The sequence below is a fragment of the Pyxicephalus adspersus genome, chromosome 7, assembly GCF_032062135.1.
Source record: "Pyxicephalus adspersus chromosome 7, UCB_Pads_2.0, whole genome shotgun sequence".
Taxonomy (NCBI): domain Eukaryota; kingdom Metazoa; phylum Chordata; class Amphibia; order Anura; family Pyxicephalidae; genus Pyxicephalus; species Pyxicephalus adspersus.
Window position 1 is genome coordinate 33,694,785 of NC_092864.1, and position 19,992 is coordinate 33,714,776.

The 19,992-nt window shown below is 39.1% G+C and overlaps 1 protein-coding gene across 1 annotated transcript in view; it reads right to left on the minus strand.

The window, feature by feature from the left end:
• Nucleotides 1-19,992, minus strand: part of TMEM163 (transmembrane protein 163) — a 71,283-nt gene continuing 51,291 nt past the window's right edge. Inside the window, exons 6-8 of the mRNA XM_072418079.1 lie at nt 9,003-9,114; nt 4,532-4,673; nt 1-3,764 (exon numbers count right to left, since the gene is read on the minus strand). Coding sequence (XP_072274180.1) covers nt 3,704-3,764; nt 4,532-4,673; nt 9,003-9,114 — 315 coding nt within the window. The 3' untranslated portion in view covers nt 1-3,703. The remainder of the gene's footprint in view (nt 3,765-4,531; nt 4,674-9,002; nt 9,115-19,992) is intronic.

Here is a 19,992-nt window from a genome sequence, read left to right on the forward strand (position 1 = left end):
CATCTTTGAATAAATATTTATTGTTTAAAGACTGCAGAATATTCCCTTTGTTCAGTAGGAGATTGACAACCAGCTTTTGTCACAAAACCACCTACAACAAAGACTCCAATGCACTCTCCTCAGGAAGACATTAAAATTGATAATATACATTACATTTTGGGGAATAGGCTGAATATGGTACTCATTGGTAAAGCTAAAAAAAAATCAGATTTCAGGAAAATTACTGCTAAAGTTTTCTCACACCAAAAGTAATATTTGTGCCAAATTAAAATGAAGATCCTGCAGAGGACGTCAGAAAAATGGGCAAATTCTGGTGGCTACTGTCAGTCAATGGATATTCTGCCAAGACTTGTACAGTGGCTGATTAATGGACAGAGTGCCCACCCCCCGAAAAAACAAAAAAATTATATTAAGACCATTTAACTAAAATTTAAGCACATATCCACCTCTATCCACCCCATACAGACTCTCTATTATAGATTAGATGGGGCAGGGTTTGGGTCAGGGTCCTCAGTGGGTCAACTATTCTTTATCCATTGCATGACTTTCCTAGATGCTGTGGTCACCCCATGTGTATCTGTAGAGGAAGAGATACATTTTTGGTTCTGCTCTGTAATGTTTGTGCAAACTCAATACACCGTTCCAGAGATTCTTAATAGATAATTTAAAAATATATAATAAAGTGCCCATACAAGGTATATAAGTATCAATACTTATCTGTTTTTGAAAACTTTCTCCCTTTGAGCATCTGGAAGTTTTTGAAGGTAGAACCTTATTTATATTACAAGAAAAAAAATTTGTGAAGTATCATAGAGGGCTGGATTTAGGGAGGGCATCCTGGGCAATTGTCCTGGGTCCCAAATGATAAAATGGAAATGGTGCAGGAAACTGGAATCCTGTGCATTTAGGACTAAATTCATATTTGCCCAGGGCCCTTTTTTGGGCGCTAAAACCCCATAGAAGGGTACATCCCACCCTCCTATAGGTCCCTACTTTGCAAATTACAGAATTTGCCACCTGCTGGATACATCTGGTATTGCAGCACACCCTTTAAATCTTTATCCTTGGGGATCTTGTCATTTTATAGTCAGTCTTTATCCCTCAATTTACATAAAACAAGTGTAGAGAGGCACAATGCTGAGATCTATAAATCTATGAAAAAAAGTGCGGCCCCTCCATGATACTCAACATGAGCCTCAACCAATCAAATACTTCCAGAATATTTCTTAATAAAGGAATAACCATTTATTTTCCCTTCTGAATTCATCTGAGACAGAATACTCTTTAATATCTTCTGCAGTGCTTGACTTAACATATTTAATTATTTAATTAGTTATTTTAATACAAAATACACCATTGTGCTTTATATGCTCATTCCTTGTGCAATACGTAACTATTATATTATTTGGGTGATCTCTGTATTGCTTTAGTCCCTCGTTTTGCATTGTAAGACCCTGTATAGAATACATCACAGAAAATATATATATATATATGTAAAGTCGTAACACATCTGTACAATGAGAACCCTCTACATACAGTCATAATACACACTGCATCACCTCTCAACGACAACGTTACCGATTTCCAAAAGGGGCAACTTGCCAGGAAATTCTGAGTATATGGAGACAACTTTGTAATATTCGAGTAAAAAGGCACCAAGCCCATAGATGGTTATACTGATCACTGATGTTTGTCTGGTGGTGATATTAAAGAAGACCTCTCGTCAGATCTCATTCTCTAGGTCTGTAATGCTATTGACTAATGCCCAGTTTTCATTGTGCTAGATCAGTTTGTGCTTCTCAGGTCAGACTAAGTGACACCAATGATCCTTTCGGCTATATGTAAGGGTGACATTCTTCCCAGTGGCCAGCAATGTAAGATGCTTTCTTTCCATTGACCACCAGGCAAACGTACCATAACCTGGACATATAGAAAATATTAGACAGGGTTCCCTGAGACCCGAAAGTTTTTTCAAGGGTTCCCCCATGTTAAAATAAAAAAACTGTGCTAGCATAACATTCCTAAATCTTACAAAACAACTGCAATTCTTTCAAACCAAATATACAGTAGCATAGAAAAGCAGGTAATGTCCTACCAGTATGGAAATGTATAAAATAAATATTTTGGTAATTAAAGCTTTATGTTAACACAAATTGTAGATCCCACTCAAAGCTCTTATTCAGGCTGATTTCTGGCAGTGGAGATTGGTCTGGGCCTATATGTTATGGTATAGATCTGTTAAAGCAGCCTCTACCCCTGGATGGGATCTCCCAATGTGACACCTGTCTTTACACGGTTGCCTTTTTTATTATTAGGAATATTTACCTGGTTTTGCTACTTGTGTATTTTCTTTCTCTGATTTTATATTATTTATTTTGTTATTATATCTAGAAATTGAAATAAAACAAAAATGCTAAAGTTTACTAGTTGACCACAAGATGGCAGTCTCGGTACAGCTCACATGCTATAGAAGCAGACCAGGTTCCTTAAATCCTAAAAATCCAAATATTCCACATCAGCCTAAATCTGCAGTATTGTCATTTAAAAGGAACGCAGGCAAATGTGATGACACCTAATTTAATTGTAAAAAAAATGTGCTAAGTTTCATTTTTTCTTATGTTTAACTCCCGCCATATTCCGCTCACAGGCTGATATTTCATATCGGATTCATGCAGACTATTTCCGCAGGGTGCTCCCCTCCATCTATTTGTATCTGTCTGTCATTGACAACCTCTATTTATTGTACTGCACTGTTTAATATGTTGGCGCTATATACAGTTTATTAATAAAAAAAGTGTAAGAACAGGTAGATTGGGCAGTAAATTTGGGCTGAACAGTATTTTGGAATGAGAAAGGGGATCAGAATAGGCTGCACACAGGAAATTACTGGATCAGCCTGAAAGCCTAATATAGGATTGTTATAATACGATGCCCCCATAAAGGTAAGCGAGTTAAAGGGAGCTAAATAAATGCCAAGAGTTGGGTTAAGAATCAGGTGTAGGATGGTGTTGGGGTCATGTGATAAGATTTAGGATTCTTTTAAGGGGTAAGGTTAAAAACAACAGCTAGGTTAAGGGTCAATGACATAAGAGCAATCATACACCAAAAATGGGACGTATGAGAGGTGTAATCACTGTGTACACCATAAAGATTGCAGTGGTCATTGCTTGGAATTCTTATCTCGTCTTTCTGATCGGAGGTCTCCTTTAATAAATGTGCTTTCTGTAAAATTGGTATTTCTTTGTAATTGTGCTACTAAAGTCTTTTGTGTTGGCATAAAGGAAAAGCACACAAGTGCCGTAGTCCCTCAGGCTATTGTGCACACACACACATATACGTATATATATATAAAAATACTCTTTGCTTCATTGGCGGTTTATAGGTTTCTATAGCGGAGCATGGCGTGGTGTTGGACGTTTCAGTGGATGATGGAGATGATGGCAATGTTGGCTTATTGAATACATCAAGCAGAGCCCCGGGTCCTCAAGTCTTTTCACGCAGGGGTTTGTGCCGGGGCTCTTATATACTGGACAAGGGGGCGTGGCCATCACAGATCCACCAATGGCTGCAGATTGATCATTTAGACCGAGTTGTATTTTGTTGTTCTGTTAGGTAAGTCCGTAGTAGCCAGCAATAGGGAGAAAATTAAAACACTGTATATTACTTGTGGCCACTGTTGGCATTAGAGAGTCCATGTGCGGCTTTATTCAAACATCTCGTAGTGACGCGTCTGTCTGACTCGAGGAACCATGTCTATTAACAGTCTGCAAAAATAAGAAGAGGACACTGAGCAGTGATGACATTTTGTAACTAATTAAAGCTAAACGCCTACCAATCAGAAATACACAGCATAAATAAATATATAAACACCGCATATACTTTAGAAAGAAGCCACAGTGCATGGGAGTAGTGGTCTCTCTGCTTCCCTAGAGATCCCCACAGGATCCCCACTCAGTTAGGATGTATGTTAGGATGGAATAGGCTTTTCTACCTACCCTGTGGCTGATTTTATAAGAGAACACACTGTAAGACATTTCACCCCTGTTGTTTTGATACCCCTTGAATGTATTTCAGCTGATTTAAACTCTCCACAGTGTGACAATGCCAATATGTGATTTCACAGCAGAATAAATAGCATTATAAAAATAATAGATCTATTAGCAGGTTTAACGGCCAATAAACTCTTCTCACAAACTCAGGTTTAACTCCTCCCACAGTGGCCTGTAAGAGTGCTCTTATTGGACAGGCTTAGCTTAGGAGGCAGGGCTTAGCCCTGAAGTCAGAAAAGTCAAAAATGTACTAATAAAGGGAAACAGAATCAGATAGGCACAACATTCAAATTCCTAAAGAGACTGACAGGTTCATTTTAACTTTAAATTAGTATTAGTCTAAGCCACGCCCCAAGAATGACATTTATGGGTAAATTATACACTCCGCCCCATCCTGGGACCAAAGCCCCACCTTCCCTCCCCCAGCTCCAAACAACTTATGAAGTTAATTGTAATGACTTCAGTTTTGGGGTATCACTCACTTTGCTCCATAGCTCATGATGATGAGTCCGATCATAATCCCTACAGTCCCATCCAGATACCAGACGGTGGAGTTGTGTTTGTAAACCTCGGCGCTGATCAAAATAGAAAATCCCATGATGCCACCAACCAGGGAGTTGAATCCTACAAAGATACCAGAAATACAAAAGTGTTATGATTTCATACAATGGGCCTGAGTTATTAAAGCCCTCCAAGGCTGCAGAATATACATTTTCATCGGTAAACCTGGAATGGATTTATTAAAAGTAATTTGCTGCTTGTTAGCAAATGTTTTTAATTATGGACCAGATCCATTCCAGGTCAAGGATATATTTTTCTTGTTTAGGACATACAGGTCCACTATTATGTACCCCACTCCACCCCCAACTTTGCATCACACATTTTTAGGAATTCTCCTTGCTAAAAAAGTTACAATGTAACAATGCAAAGTTACTATATTCCCACTATGTAACTCTGCCACAGTCATCACAAGACTCTCTCATTCTGGTTCCCCCTGGGCATTGGGTGGTTTGGCCAAACACCCATCCCCCGCATCTGAAATTTTCCTTATTTTTATTTTATTCACATTCAAAGCTTCAATCCTCAGCCATGGCGGTCACGGACAGCAAGCAATACAGACTGTCTGCGACTAGGGATTTTAGACATTTTGCTGGATGTCGGTGCGGTGACCAATAAAATACGGAACATTCACCCATATAAATATTCAGTGATGTGTTCCCATTCTTTATTACAAATCAATATTTAATTCCAGTAATTTTCATTTCTAAGATTGTAGCCAGAGGTGATTCCTCAGCATTAATAACTTACTATTGCAATAAAATGAGTGAGAGAGGAGAATCTGCCAGGAGAAAAGGAAAAATTTGTCTTTGGTGCCTGAAGCGCAGCTTTAGTTATATTTGGGCTGCACTAGTAACAGTGTGAGGGGTAGCTGGCCAACTTTATCCCATCAGTTCCCCTCCCCCATACCTAGGAGTTTATTTCTAAATGTTTTTACACAAGATTCATTCATTTTTTCAAAACTTTTTTGAAAAAATTTCGTGAAAGTTGTAAACTTGGGTAAAAACTTTTCCTAAATAAAACCAATTAAAGTTTATGTAAAGCAAAAACTTTTTTGCTTATTTTTTCTTTTGTATATAAAGTGGGGAAAGTGGAATTTTTCTTTTTGTAATTTTTTCAATCTACTTTATTGCTTAGATATCATGGCTTACAATATACAATATCTTTTAGCTGAGCAAGACTCTTCTGCTGAGGCATTTCGCCTTTGCATAGCAACTATATGGTGGGATCTCTATAATTTAGCCCTGAACATAGGTGAAACACATCAGTGCGGAGTCTTGTTTAGCTAACAGATATTGTACATCGTACGTCATGATATCTCCAGCAGAGTGTGGCCGAATTTTTCTGTTATATTATTTATATATATATTATATATATATATATATATATATAGTGAGGAAGGAGACCTTGTTCGCCTTTGCTATGGCATAGGTGAAGTTTGGCATTATCACAATATGATCAGGGAATGAAATACAAAGCTGTTGAGAAGTTTTATATCTTCCCTACTTTGTCCAAAGCGTAAAATTAATGTCTGGTGTTAGGCTTTAACCCCTTTCTACCTGTTCACTTAACCCTTCCTGTAATGAAAATGAAAGATGAATTTCTCCATATTGCATGCAGCTAAAGAGGTCAGTGAAGATCTGTATTAAAGCTCTTTTACTGCTTATGAAATATGTGCAATCTTTGTTAGATTGATTTAAGATAGTTACACTTTTGTGCTGTGTGTATGCTATATGCTCTCTTTAATGGCAAGCTTTATGTATTCTCCATGTGCTTTGTACACCTTAAGCCCTGTATTTGCTCTGTGATGTGTATGCTGTGTGCAATCTATACACTGGATCTGATTTATCAAAGCTCTCCAAGACTGGAGAAGATAGATTATCATGGGTGAACCTGGGTGATCCAGCAAACCTGGAATAGATTTATTAAAAATCATTTGCTATTAGTTGACTAATGTTTTCAGTACTGGACCAAATCTTTTCCAGGTTTGCTGGTTCCTTCATAGAAGTCATATTTCTCCAGTATTGGAGAGCTTTGATAAATCAGGCCCACTGTGTATAGTCTGTGTTGTGTAGGCTGTAAATATTCTGTGCATTCTATGCACTGTGTGTTCTCTGGGCTCTTAACATTCTATAAAATGTGTAAATTGTATGTTGTGTACACTTTGTGCACTGTGTAGGATCCATGTTGTGTATGCTGTGTACACTCTGTGTTCTCTGTACACTCCATATTCCCTATGCTGTGCACATGTCAGACATTGTTACACTCCGTGCATTGAATCCAGGTATATTAGGTGGGAGTTTCCCTTTAGATCCCTTTAGATCTCCTTGTGCATCTATATATTATATTGCATTGTGGATACAGCCTCCCAATTCTTAGTCCTTAGGGTTGCTTTTTCTAGAGCTGAAAATAGTTCCTGTACACTCAGTATAATGTCTGAGGCCAATCCTCTGCGGTTTGTGTCCGCTCCCCATCTATTATCTAAGTGCAGACTCATAACTGCAGCTCAGCACAAATTATATTAGTATGTTGGAGCATCTGCTGGGCCGGAGAGAGCAGCCTATTGCAAGCCACTCTGTAATTAAATCTGACCAGAGGGGGGGGGCTGTGGCGCAGCCAATGTCTGGAAGAGGCTGCATCGGCAGCATTAACCCCTTCTTTACCATCACAACATTGATGACCTATCAATGTTCTTTGAAATAAAAGCTGAAAGAGTTAAAGGTTACGTAACCCTCTTCATAAATGTAAATACTTGTAAAAATAATGTGCCATTGATATCTTATCTTGACAGTGGTAAATATGAGGCAAGGTGGTTACACTAGGTCAGGGGTGTCAAACTCAAATACACAGAGGCCCAAAATTAAAAACTTAGGCAAAGTCACAGGCCAACCTTGAAATTTATTGAAAACATTTAGGAAAATTAGATAAAAAACCTTTTCATATGGAAACAAAGAGCTTTTGCTTCACATTCAATCTGAAACAGGCTTATATTAGAGAAAGAGGCATACACATTTTTTTTACATTTTATTTAAGAAAAAATCTTAAGCCTCTTTCTCTATTTGTAGCCTTTTGAGTTAAAATTCAATGGTAACCTTTTTGCACAGGCTAACAATAATAATAACAATATTCTTCAATGAAAATCCAACCATTCCAGTCAATGCCTTGGAGTAGCAAGGAAAATTACAGCTGAGGGGGGGAAGTGCTGGAAATGCCTGACGCGGCGAATGCGGAGGTAAATCTTATGAGTGGCCCGCCGCTGGAACTCCCTTTTCATTGAAATAGCGCTGCTACTAAAATTCCTGGCATTACCTGCATCTATAAAACAGTCCAATGTGGGGTCACGCATAGGCAGAGAGCCCGCTGGTCTATAGCCACGAATTATGGAATTGTAGTAGCAGCACTTTTTCAATGCAGCGGGCCAGCTGCAGTTTATATTTAGGATTCCTTTGGGGGCCAAAAAAAAGGACGTTGGGGGCCGGAGTTTGACACCCCTTCACTAAGCTAATGAGAGCTCCCTCTAGTGGCTAATTTACACATTTCTACATTTATTGCAATTATAAATAATATGGTGGAGCACAATTTTACCTGTTGGCCTTGGAGAAATCTAGTGAGCTCCTAACCTCCTGTTTGGGAGGACAATACAGTGCTTTTGCTGCGCTTATATTCCAAGCAGTGTGGTCAGCCCTTCCTGCTGAATTACGAATCTCCACAAATCCCCTCCCACTTTATGCTCCACACCACATGCAAAACTGATTTCCGTTCCAGAAAAACAAAGCTTACCTGACAAGTGCTTGGCCACACTCTGGGCCTCTGAACTACATCTCCCGAGAGTCTTTTTGCTACACACAAGAGGGCCTGGTTTATTAAAGCTTTGCAGAACTGGAGAAGATAGACCATGATGGGAGAAACTAGGTGATCCAGCAAACCTTGAATGGATTTCCTGCTATTAGTTGGCCAATGTTTTCAATCCTGCACCAGATACCTTCCAGGTTTGCTGGATCACCCAGGTTGTCCCATGATAATTTATCATCACCAGTCTTGAAGAACCTAAATAAATCAGGCTCATTGTGTGTAGGAAAGATGTAGTTCTGGGGGTTGTGATTTTGTCAAAAAGAGCCCCTGCCCGAATTTACAAGCCTAGTGATAATACAGAGAGTAATAGGAGGACATTCTCTCAGCAGGAACAAGGTAAGAATAAAAAAGAATGCAACAACTTCCTCTTAGGGGTGGGGCATTTCGGGGTAAATATAGGCAATGGTTGGACACTTAAAATTAAGCATTGCAAAAATTATTAAAATTCAAAGAATTTAAGGTGCTGGGTAGCTTTTTCCATTAGCCGAAATTCTTTTCTAAGTGAGGGCCCATTCAAGATAGAAAACCGGATTTGTTACTCACCATCAGTGATCAGCGCTCGACTCGTCAGGACTTTCCCCAGCATGAATTTTACAGCAGCCAATAGGGAGCAGAGAATCCCGCTTAGTATGGAGACACTGAACAGAAAACTATCCTGCAAGGCAGAGAGAGAGAGAGAGAGAGAGAGAGAGAGAGAGAGAGAGAGAGAGAGTTCCAGGTTAATAAATCCCATGACCACTGCCAATGTGTAGGAAAGGTGGCTGCATTTATGTAACACATTTGCCAGTGTTTCAGGACCATGGACAGTGCATGATCCATTGCATTACAGCACATTCAGCAGGTTTAAACTGACTGTCTTGTACATCACTTCTTTATTTGTATTACTTAAATTCCGGACCAAGAAAAAAAATACTTTTAAATACTTTAGTCCAATAATATTGCACATTCAGATTTTACAATTACACTTTGTCGAGGGTGGAGCTTTTATCATCTTTTCACATTTTGCAAACTTGCAGTTCATTTTTATGATGTCTACAGAGCTTCAATACTCAAGTTTTAATTTACATACACAGAAGGGGATTAGTCATCTGACTTTCTCATCCTTCAATTATTGGTTGGTTTATTCCAAGGTTTCAGTGAGACAAACTACAACCTCAACGCAAAGTAAAGCACCAGTGGCATGTGTGTTTTTTTTTAGCTATCCCATGGTGCTCTGGGAGTCCCCAGTCATGAATATACAGTAGTGTATATATATTTATATAAATACAATACTAACGTGGATCTTAAACAGTTTACCTAGTAAAAGTAACCTATAATTTATAAACTTTAACAGACGTTGGAAATTTCACAACTTACAGTTCAATTCACAAAACATTAAAGCAGCAATATTGGCAAAATAATAAAATACACATATAATGTAGTTCATCTGTAACATTACCTAAGCACATTTTGTTTTTATGAGTTCCCCCAAAGCAATTCTATTGCCTGTTTATTCTTCTGGTAAATTTATTGGTTTTTATCATCATGTGACAGGCCAATCTGTCCAGTGAAATTGGTGGCTGGAGGGCCAGGAGAATCTATAGAACACTGGAGGGAGCTTACAATGGCCGGATTTTATTGATCTGGTTCAAACTTTTTTTTCAATTCTCTTGCTTTACCTGATTATAAACTGTTAGCCATTTCTTGTTTTCTCTTATACATAAAGTCTATTTAAAGTGGAAATTGTCTACTTTAGACTAACAAGTCCATAGGGTGACAAAGCTACCATGTGATTTGAGATGTTGTGAAAAAGGAAGTGGAAACTAACAGATCTGTTAGAATGATGAACAGGTAAAAAACAATGTGGGATCAGACAAAAATTGTTGTGTTCATACTAATGAAAAATTACACCATATATGTAATTGGTAATATTTTGCCGTTAGCTACACTGTAACATTAGGAGCCTATTTTTTTAAATGTCAAGATTTATTCAAAAGGATGCGAAATATTATATTAAAACAAAAAAGACAAAACAGTGAAATGGAACAAAAGTACAGGTATTACCAGTAATGAACCAGGATCGTACAAACAACTGACAACAGGCCCATATATTGATAAATATTCTGAGTGAAAAGTATAAAAAGCATACTTCAAGAAACCCAATTTTCAATATATATATATATATATATAAAGGGGGAGGTAGAAGACAGAAGTAAAAGAGAAATGTAGGGGGTGGAGGGGACTTGTAACCACATCACAAAAGAAAGAAAAATTAAATAAAACCACTCTTGTTGAAAACCTTCTCCAGTGTCTCGCAACAGTGGCACACATAGCCAACAATGGTTTCTTGTGCAAAATTGACTTGGAATCCTTGCACAGGGGTTGGTTTAGGAGGGTCCAGGGCCCTCATGCAGCCGCACACTTTGCACCTCCTTATTTCTATCCCTGTATTGGAAATTTGAACTGAGATCTCTCACTGCAAATATATCCTGGATTCTGGGGAAACACAGTTCAAATGTATTGGGTCTAGGCTGACCCCGTAATACAGGGATGTGGACCTTGGCTTCATCCAATATGGGATGCAGAGGAGCTATTGCTCCTACATTCAAACCCATTATGGTGGAGGAGGAAGAAACCGGACTAAAAGGAATTTGTTCTAGCCTATTTTTTTTTAAAAAGTGGGGAAAGCAAAAATATCCCCCACTTGAAGAAACTAGACTGCCACATTTATGGCCCCATATTTATAAAAGTGAGCCCAATTTTGTTTCCAGGTGATCAAAAACAGTGGTGATAAGAAATTCAATTCACTTTTACAGAGTAACTGTTCGCTACTACTTCTATCTGTGATGGTCACCATAAAGAGTAGAAGTACACAGTGTGCTAACTTCCATCGGGTCCGTTTATTGCTATTTTTTAAAGTGGAAATTAATGGGTAACTGTGACCAAAATCATCCTTGTCCTTCATTGTTCCCCATGCCATTTCTTACTTTGAAAGTGCCACATGGCATGGGCTCCTTCTACTGGGGCGATGAGGCTTACCACTTTAATAGTATGGCCATCATCCCTTTTGTAGCAATCAATATTGATAATTGCCAAATGGTGCAATCAGGTTTAAAAGGTAGCTAACTTTTCAGCTGGTCATCACCTTTTTGAATGAAAAGTAAAACAAGTAGAACAAATAATGTCACATTTTTGGTGCAGTTTGCACCTTTATCAATACACCCTATGGAGCTTTACTTTAGCCATGGGACTCTAATTTCCTAATTTTCTAATAAACTGAAAAAAATTTTGTTTCCTGTTGAATTGTAAGCTAGATTTTTTTATTTCACTGCCAATGGCTAGGAAGTCTGTGATTGGTAATTGCAAGCAACAAGGAATCTTCTTTGTACATTTCTGTTAATGAGCCTCCCTGCTCTATACCTGAAGATGGTGTGTAGCCGCCTGCTCCCTTCTCTCCCCTGGCAGATTTCTGATCAGATGTTCACCACGTCCCAGGGGAAATTTAACAATGTAATCCTTGGCAAGGTTTCTCCCTAATTACTATTCACCGCACAAATCTATCTCCCAATTTATTCACGCTATCAATCCGCATAACGCAGGTGTGCCGGGTGCAATATCCTTGCACTGTCATCCAGCCAGTCCGGGCCCTGATTGTTACTGACATTCAGTTATGGGGGAAACTGGTTAATATGCGCAGGGGATGGAACTCTAATTCAAACAAATATATCAAACTCATTGATTAGCATATAAATGAAGTTATATATATATGTTGCCGCGTCAGGCTTTTCCACAAACAAGCCCCGCGCTGATACATAAACACAACACATCCAAGAATTTATTTTCATATTATAAATAAATATGTTATACCCTTCCAATGCAATACCTGGTTTTGGTCCATCTTCAGGGACCATTCATGACTATACTTATTTTATAATAATATATAGTTGTCAACTTTAAAAAAAATAAAAAAATAAAAAACTGAAATTTTCAGAATGTTAAAAAAGCGCTAAATTTGAACTTCATGATGAGCTTTAAAGCCCAATTCCCAGAAGTTTAAAGGAGGAACATCCATGGCCCTTATAGTCACCTTTAATCCGCAGCTGTCCACGGCCGTGCCTTTTCCTCACCACAAGATGTCCTCAGACTTTTGGGTTTAATTACATTCCAACATTAGCATTGCATGGTGTCGTTTCTGCATGCAATCAATAAAACAACACAATGAGCTGCAGACATTACTCCTTTTTGTAGTTGCTTCTGTTCCCAGGAGCTATAACAAGCAATTGACTTCTGGGTAGATAGTCATATATCCCAGTATGTTTAAATCTAGATAAACAGAGCCAACCAGCAATAGGAATGGCATGGTAGAGCTGAATAGAGTTGAAAAGAGTTATCTGAGAGCATGTGTGACATAGGAGTACTGAATACAGTCAAACAGGAACAAATGGTAACAAAAGTGCCATGAAAGTACTGATTATGGACAAACAGAGCCTACTGGTATCATTAGTGCCTTGGGAGTACTAAACAAAGGCAAACAGAACCATGGAAGTACTTAACATAACCAGACCAAACCAACTGGCAACATAAGTGCCATTAACCAATCAAAGCTAATTAGTAACACAAGTGCCATAGGAGTGCTAAACAGTCACACAGTGCCATCTGGTAACCAGAGTGCCATCTGGGGCATAAAATATACCCAAACAGAGCCAGCCGGTAACATGAGTGCCATGGGAGTACTGGATATAGTGAAAGAGTGCCAACCAGTAACAAGATTGCCATCTGGTAACATGAGAGCCATGGGAGTACTGAATACAGTGAAAGAGTGCCAACCAGTAACAAGATTTCCACCTGGTATTATGAGTGTATATATCAGTAACACACCTATAATAAGAGTGTTGAAAAGAAGTCAAGCAGTGCCATCCACGAGTGCCACTGGAGTGCAGATTATAACCAAACAGAGCCAGGTAACACAAGTGCCATAGAGGTATTAAATGTAATTCAACATAGCCAACTGGTAACATGGGAACGATGGAAGTACTGAATATAGTCAAACAGTGCCAACCAGTAACAATATTGCCATCTGGTAACATGAGTACCAAGAGAATATTGAAAATAACCAACCAAAGCTAATCAGTAACACACATGCCATAGGAGTACTAAATAGTCGCACAGTACCATCTTGTAACACAAGTGCCACAGAAGTACAGAAAAAAAACAAACAGAGCCAAATAGTAATATAAGTGCCATTGAATTACTGAATAAAGTCAAAAAGAGCCAACTAATAACATACAAACAGAGCCAACTGGTAACATGAGTGCCATGGGAGTACTGGATATAGTGAAACAGTGCTGACCAGAAACACGATTGCCACCTGGTAATATGCCAAAGTGCCAAGAGAATACAGAAAATACCCAAGCATCTAAACCAATAACACATGTGGCATTGACGTGCTGAATATAGTCCAACAGTGCCATCTGAGAGCACAGAATATAACCAGAGCCAAATGGTAACACGGGTGCTATATGAGTATACGCAAAAATAAAATTCTAGTAGCCAGGAGATAATATTTAGAGAACTTTACCTTGATGTTGTACATTTCTTACCTTAATGTACCTTAATTACCTTAATGTTGTACATTCCTTCCTATTAAAGTTTGCACTGCAGCTTTATGTCCATAGGCACACTTTTTTTGACATTCTCCCATATAACAGGTGAACTGACAAAGCTGTCAGCCACCACCTCTGCTGGTTCTAAGAAATCTCCTTGAAAGCTTCCCCACCCCCTGCTATCTGCGATATAAAGGTGGGGACGGGAGCAGTGCCCATATGTCGCATTGCCTCTCATCCAGAGTTTCATAGCCAGTTGGCAGCAGTCAGGAATTTAATTAGAAGCTTACCCAAATCTAATCAAAGTAATACAATTCTAGGGCTGTGCCCAGGCAAATTGAACAAAGGCAGCTGGCAGCAGGAGTGCAAAGGGACTGCTGGGTATAATTCAACAGAACTAACCGGTAGCACAAGTGCCATGAGACTGCTGAATATAGACAAACAGGGCAAAGTGGTTACACAAGTGTTATGAGGGTACAGAGTATAGCCAAACAGGGCAAAACTGGTATCACAAGTGCCATGGGACAGCTGATTATAGGCAAACAGGGCAAAACTGGTAACACAAGTGCCATGGGACCGCTGAATATAGGCAAACAGGGCAAAGTGGTTACCCCAGTGTCACAAGGGTACCAAATATAGCCAGACATGGCAAAACTGGTAACACAAATGCCATGGATGTACTAATTATAGCTGAGCAGAGTAAACCAGTAAGTGCAAGGGAAGTAGCGAATATAGCCAAACAAAGTAAAGTGGTAATACAAGTGCCATGGGAGTAATGAATATAGTCAGACAGTACCAGCTGGTAATGTGATTGTCATGGGAATACCTAACATACCTAAACAGTGTCAAATGGTAACCATTATGCCATGAGTACAGTGAACACAGCTCAATAGAGCAAAACTTTAATGGGAGTGGCATGGAAGTATTAAATATAGAACCAAACAGAGTCAACTGGTAACACAAATGTCAGGGAATATTGAAAAGAATGGAAGAAAGTCAACCAGTATTTTAAGTGGCACGGAAATGCTCATCATAGCTGTACAGAGCCTTCTTTATTTTTATTCTTTTTTGTTTCTTGCCATCTTTACTCTGATACAAAACTCAACGTCTGGCTAGGACATTCAGCCATGTGAGCAGTACTGGCTAGTGCTATAAGCCTTTCTCTGTACTTATTCATCCCATCAAGACTACTGTATTTATTTCACAATGGAGCATAGGTCTGCATTAAGTGTGGTCATAATAAAAATATTTCCACAGCTTTATGGCATATGTAAACAGATGCCTAATGGTACTCATACAGGAATAGGAGATCCAGGGACAGCTTCCTGATTTCATTCATAATACATTTGTGGATTAAGAGGGACCATTTCATGACAGCAATAATAATTACACCGCTGAATTTAATTCTGCAGTAATGCCATTCTCGTAGGCTTTAATATTTATTTTTAGAAGCAAGTGCTCCATGCTTTGCAGCAATCTCTGTTCTACAGATAGCTTGAGATCTTAAGGATGGAACATTATAATAGCAATATCCAAAAACAGTCTCTAAGCCTGTGGGGGTAGTGTTATATTCTGGGGTGCCTGTGGGGCCAGTGTTAAATTCTGGGGTGCCTGTTGGGCCAGTGTTATATTCTGGGGTGATGATGATCTGGTGTACCTGTGGGTTCAGTATTATAAACTGGGGTTTCTGTTAGGGTACCATTATAATCTGGGGTTGCTTCAGTTGGCCAGGTCTAGATTTAGAAATGTTATGTGGCCAAAAAATGAGGTCAGCTGATCACCTGAATATATCATGGATCAATGGATTTTTTCTTCCCTGATGGCTGGGACATATTTCAAGATGCCAATGCCAGGATTCATTGGGCTCATATGGTGAAAGATTGGTGCAGGCAGAATGAGACATCATTGTCCAGACAGCGCTCCAACTATCCCATCATCAATACAAGATCTTGGGGGGGAAAATGAATGCAGCTCAGGATGAAAATAAATGCTGTGAGATTGCATAAGGTTATTGAAATGATACCTCAGGGAATGCATTTGATAATCAAATTCAAACAAGAAATATCAACAGATCTTTAAATTTCACTGCCCATGAATCTTTACACACCAGCATGGCCATACTATTCAGGTCTAACAAGAGAAATCTGGTCTTGTGCCACCTCACCACACTCTGCCCACTTTATTCCAGCACATCTGAGTCACAATAAGCACCGCCTATGTTGGCATTCATCCAACCATTCCAACGGCCCGGCGTGATTTTAGATTTTAAGTTCCTGCTGAATTTTCTTTTGTGTTTTGACTGCAGACTAATAAGAATGGATCTCTGGACTGCCAGCCCATTGTCATAATACATGTGTTTTCTTCTGTTAATAAAGAGATATAGGAGCCCTATAAAATACTCTGATTTATGGCTCCAATTAAATTATCCAGCCGGCGTGTCTAATTGCGTATGCCGTGCCGTTTGGCTTTATTTTCAGTTAATATTATTTGTAGCAGATGGGTAATATATTTGAATTGCAGAGATGACTTATGATGTATAACAGAGTGAGGACAGAGAGGAGACACTGAACAGGGTTAATGATTTGCATTGTTGCAATGGATTGATGCAATTATAGTGATACTGTTGATTTGCAAAGCTGAACTTCAGGCAGATATAGGAGAAAAAAAAATTAATGCCTCACTATATCAATTCATACATTATTACATGTATTTTTTTTAAGCAGTACACAACTGAATTTGACTTGATATCAACCTCTTGCTGCTTACTATATAAATGCCCAGACTTGAGGAAGCAGCTCAAAGAACCAATCAGTTGTGTTGTAATGCTCATGCTTTTTAGGAGAATAGAGCAATAGATAAGTCCAACGGTCTCCTGACCATCTGTGGCTGGTGTTTGGATTGGACAAATTTGGCAATTGTCCACGGCCCCCACATACCCGCATACCTAAGGGCCCCAAAAGCTCCCCCTACCTTCCAAATCCTCCCCTGTTCAACAAGAGCTGCATTATCAGGGCAAAATAGATGCCTGTTCCGATGATAAAGACACAGCACTTTTAGGCTGTAGGAAATATTTTCTGACATGTCACAAAACACAGCAATCATTGTCCAACTATCATTTTTTAAGCTGCCCTCTTATCAATAAATAAGAACTGCAGCCAAAACAACAATATATAATGAATAGACTATTAAATTATTAGATATCCTCAATCTGATGGGCAGCATTATTCAACCTACTTCCTCCAAGTAGTCCTGTACTCACTCTCAGCCAATGACTGAATGGAGAATGAAGAAGTAGCACGGTAAGAAACTTATCTCTTTGTCACATTGCTTCTTCACAGCACAAGAACAAGCTTCAGCTTCTTGTACTGCTTCTTCCACTCACATTCCAGCCCTGTCATACAGGGACTGCAAGTGACTAATAGCAGGTCACATTCAGATTCTACTGCATGCATTTAAAAAATACATAAATACAATAATCATATACATACAACATCATACAGTAAAAAAAAAGAATACTGATTACAGCGTCTTATATCTATATAGAAGTCAGCTATAAATGAAATAAATAATGGTTTAATGGGGTAGATGAGTGAAGTGTTTAATATGTGCCAGTAAATGGGCTTTGCCAGCCAACTTGACCTGTGTTGGTAAATCTACTGGCAAAAGACACAGCTGCCAGTCTGAGTAGTGGGAGAACCATAGTCAGCATCTTCAGCCAGTGAGCAAGTATAACAGTACCAGAAAAAAATATTTCTTTTATTAATTACATGCAAAACAATGCCTGGCATGAAATAAAATTTAACAGAGCAGTTACACATATCCTAAATTTTTCTGTTCCTTGTTGCCACTGAGCATGACCTTGTGGCGGCCCCCTTTTTTGTGTCACTGGCACCATAAAATCCAACCGCAGTCTCTGCGGGGAAAAAGTATTAATGGAGAGGGAGAATCTATATGTAAACATTGGCTGAGTGCACCCAGGTCGGTTTGCTTGCATTGCTCTCACTGCTTTAAAGAGCTTTCTGTCCCCTGGGTAATGCACACTATATTAAAACAAATATATTAACTGCATCTTTCCTGTAGCAAACAGAGGCAGAACTGCCATCCTCTCCCCAGCAGGGGGCGTTGAGATATCAGTCCACTTTTCTGATGGCTAATTTATAATTGTGATGATTTTAGTAAAAGGAGATATTAAAAGTAGTTGTTTTGCAATCATTAATTGAAGCTATCAACTTGTCTGCTGTTTAGTTTTGGCCCCCTCTCAGGTTTGTCTCCATTGGGAAGTGCACTTTACAGCTATGTTCAGACTGGCAGAGGTTGCATAAAAAAAGGCTGCTTTAAATGTTCAAATGCTGGTTTATCTAAAAACTGGCGCAGATGGCAGAGTCCTAGGTGCCAGGAGCTGCACAGGAAAACCGAAGACCACTGCCATTTTAACAAAGCCTCACGCCTGCATTACTTCTTTTACATTTTCTCTTTTGATACTTGGTTACAATACAATTCCTACGTCCTAGGGAATGTCTGACACCTTTTAACACACTGAAAAGGAACAATTGCTACACTGGTAACATCACCACTTTATTATTAATATACAACAGAATATATATATTCTAAATATAGACCAGAAGAAATGTACATGCCACATATGCCAAATATACAAGGATTATTCCTGATTTTAGGATACTGGCTAGAGCCATGCAATGCTTTATTTTTCGCCTATTTGGCTAACTGTACATCAAGAAATACTGTTCTATAGCACAGATACAGCCTAGCATTATTGAGTCATTAATTTAAAATTGCTGTTTGAGGCTTGTTGGGTCATCATCAGTGCATGAAAACCATGGCTTCAATGAGGACAGGTATTTAGAAGAAGGAAGGTCCTCCTGGTTGTAGGCTCTGGGATGGAGTCATAGAAGGTTAGGTTAAGTTCAGATAGGGGGTGGGAATGGATATTCCTGGATGGCACCTTGCCATTTGTTCATAATGATCCAACCTTTTTTACATTTAATAGCAGGTGGTACTTCTCAAGCTTCTCAAGACCACCCATGACCCCTGGGCAGCTATATCTAGTGTCTCAACCTAGAGGAAAGGCATGACTAACCATACCATAAACTAATGGCCCATCTGAACCTAGACTCCTTGAGAAGGATGTCTCTGGCTGAGCCAAAAGGTGATGGAGAGTTTGCAACTGGAGAAGAATGGAATTGACTCTTGAATGCTGATTCTTGTATGCAGGACATATAGGTTGAGGCACTAAGTGTGCAGCCATGGAAGCTTCCAGTAATATGAGAAGTGGTTTAGGACCTGCCCATGATGTTTCCCCCTTCCCTGGTCATGGAAGGTCCCCTACTACCAACCAGGGGTCCACAGACCTATATACACTGAACTTGGAAAATCCTTATGAGGATTTACAACAAATGTGTCCTGTCCACAGAGTTTAAATTTTCTGAATTTTGGATCATAGTGTTAATCAGAAAAGGTCTTTTGTATAACAAGCACCCTACGTATGCATTTTTATTTCCCTTTTATATTGGAACACTAATAAGAATCCGAGTCTGTAGAACTCCATAAACCCGCTTTCATTATGCACATAAATCCATGTCACAAAGAGGCACCATTTCCTTTACACTTTTATCTTCCTAATTTTTCCCATTAGACAGAATTTAATAAAGTGTCACAGTGGGGTGACAGTGGCAGAGTGGAGGAGAGAATCACGGTAATATCTCTTTCTACAGACGACAGCATCACATATCATTTGTATAACTGTATGTAAGCATCAGCTCCCCCTTCTTCTCTGCCAATTATGAAGACACAAACTCCATTGATGAAATTAATTCAATCACCACAGACAAGATTTTGCAGTGTCAGCTGAGCGACAATATTGTGCCATGGAATTGTCTGAAAATCTGTTCTGAGGCTATTGACAAAGCCAGTGCGGGATTCAGCTCCAGTTC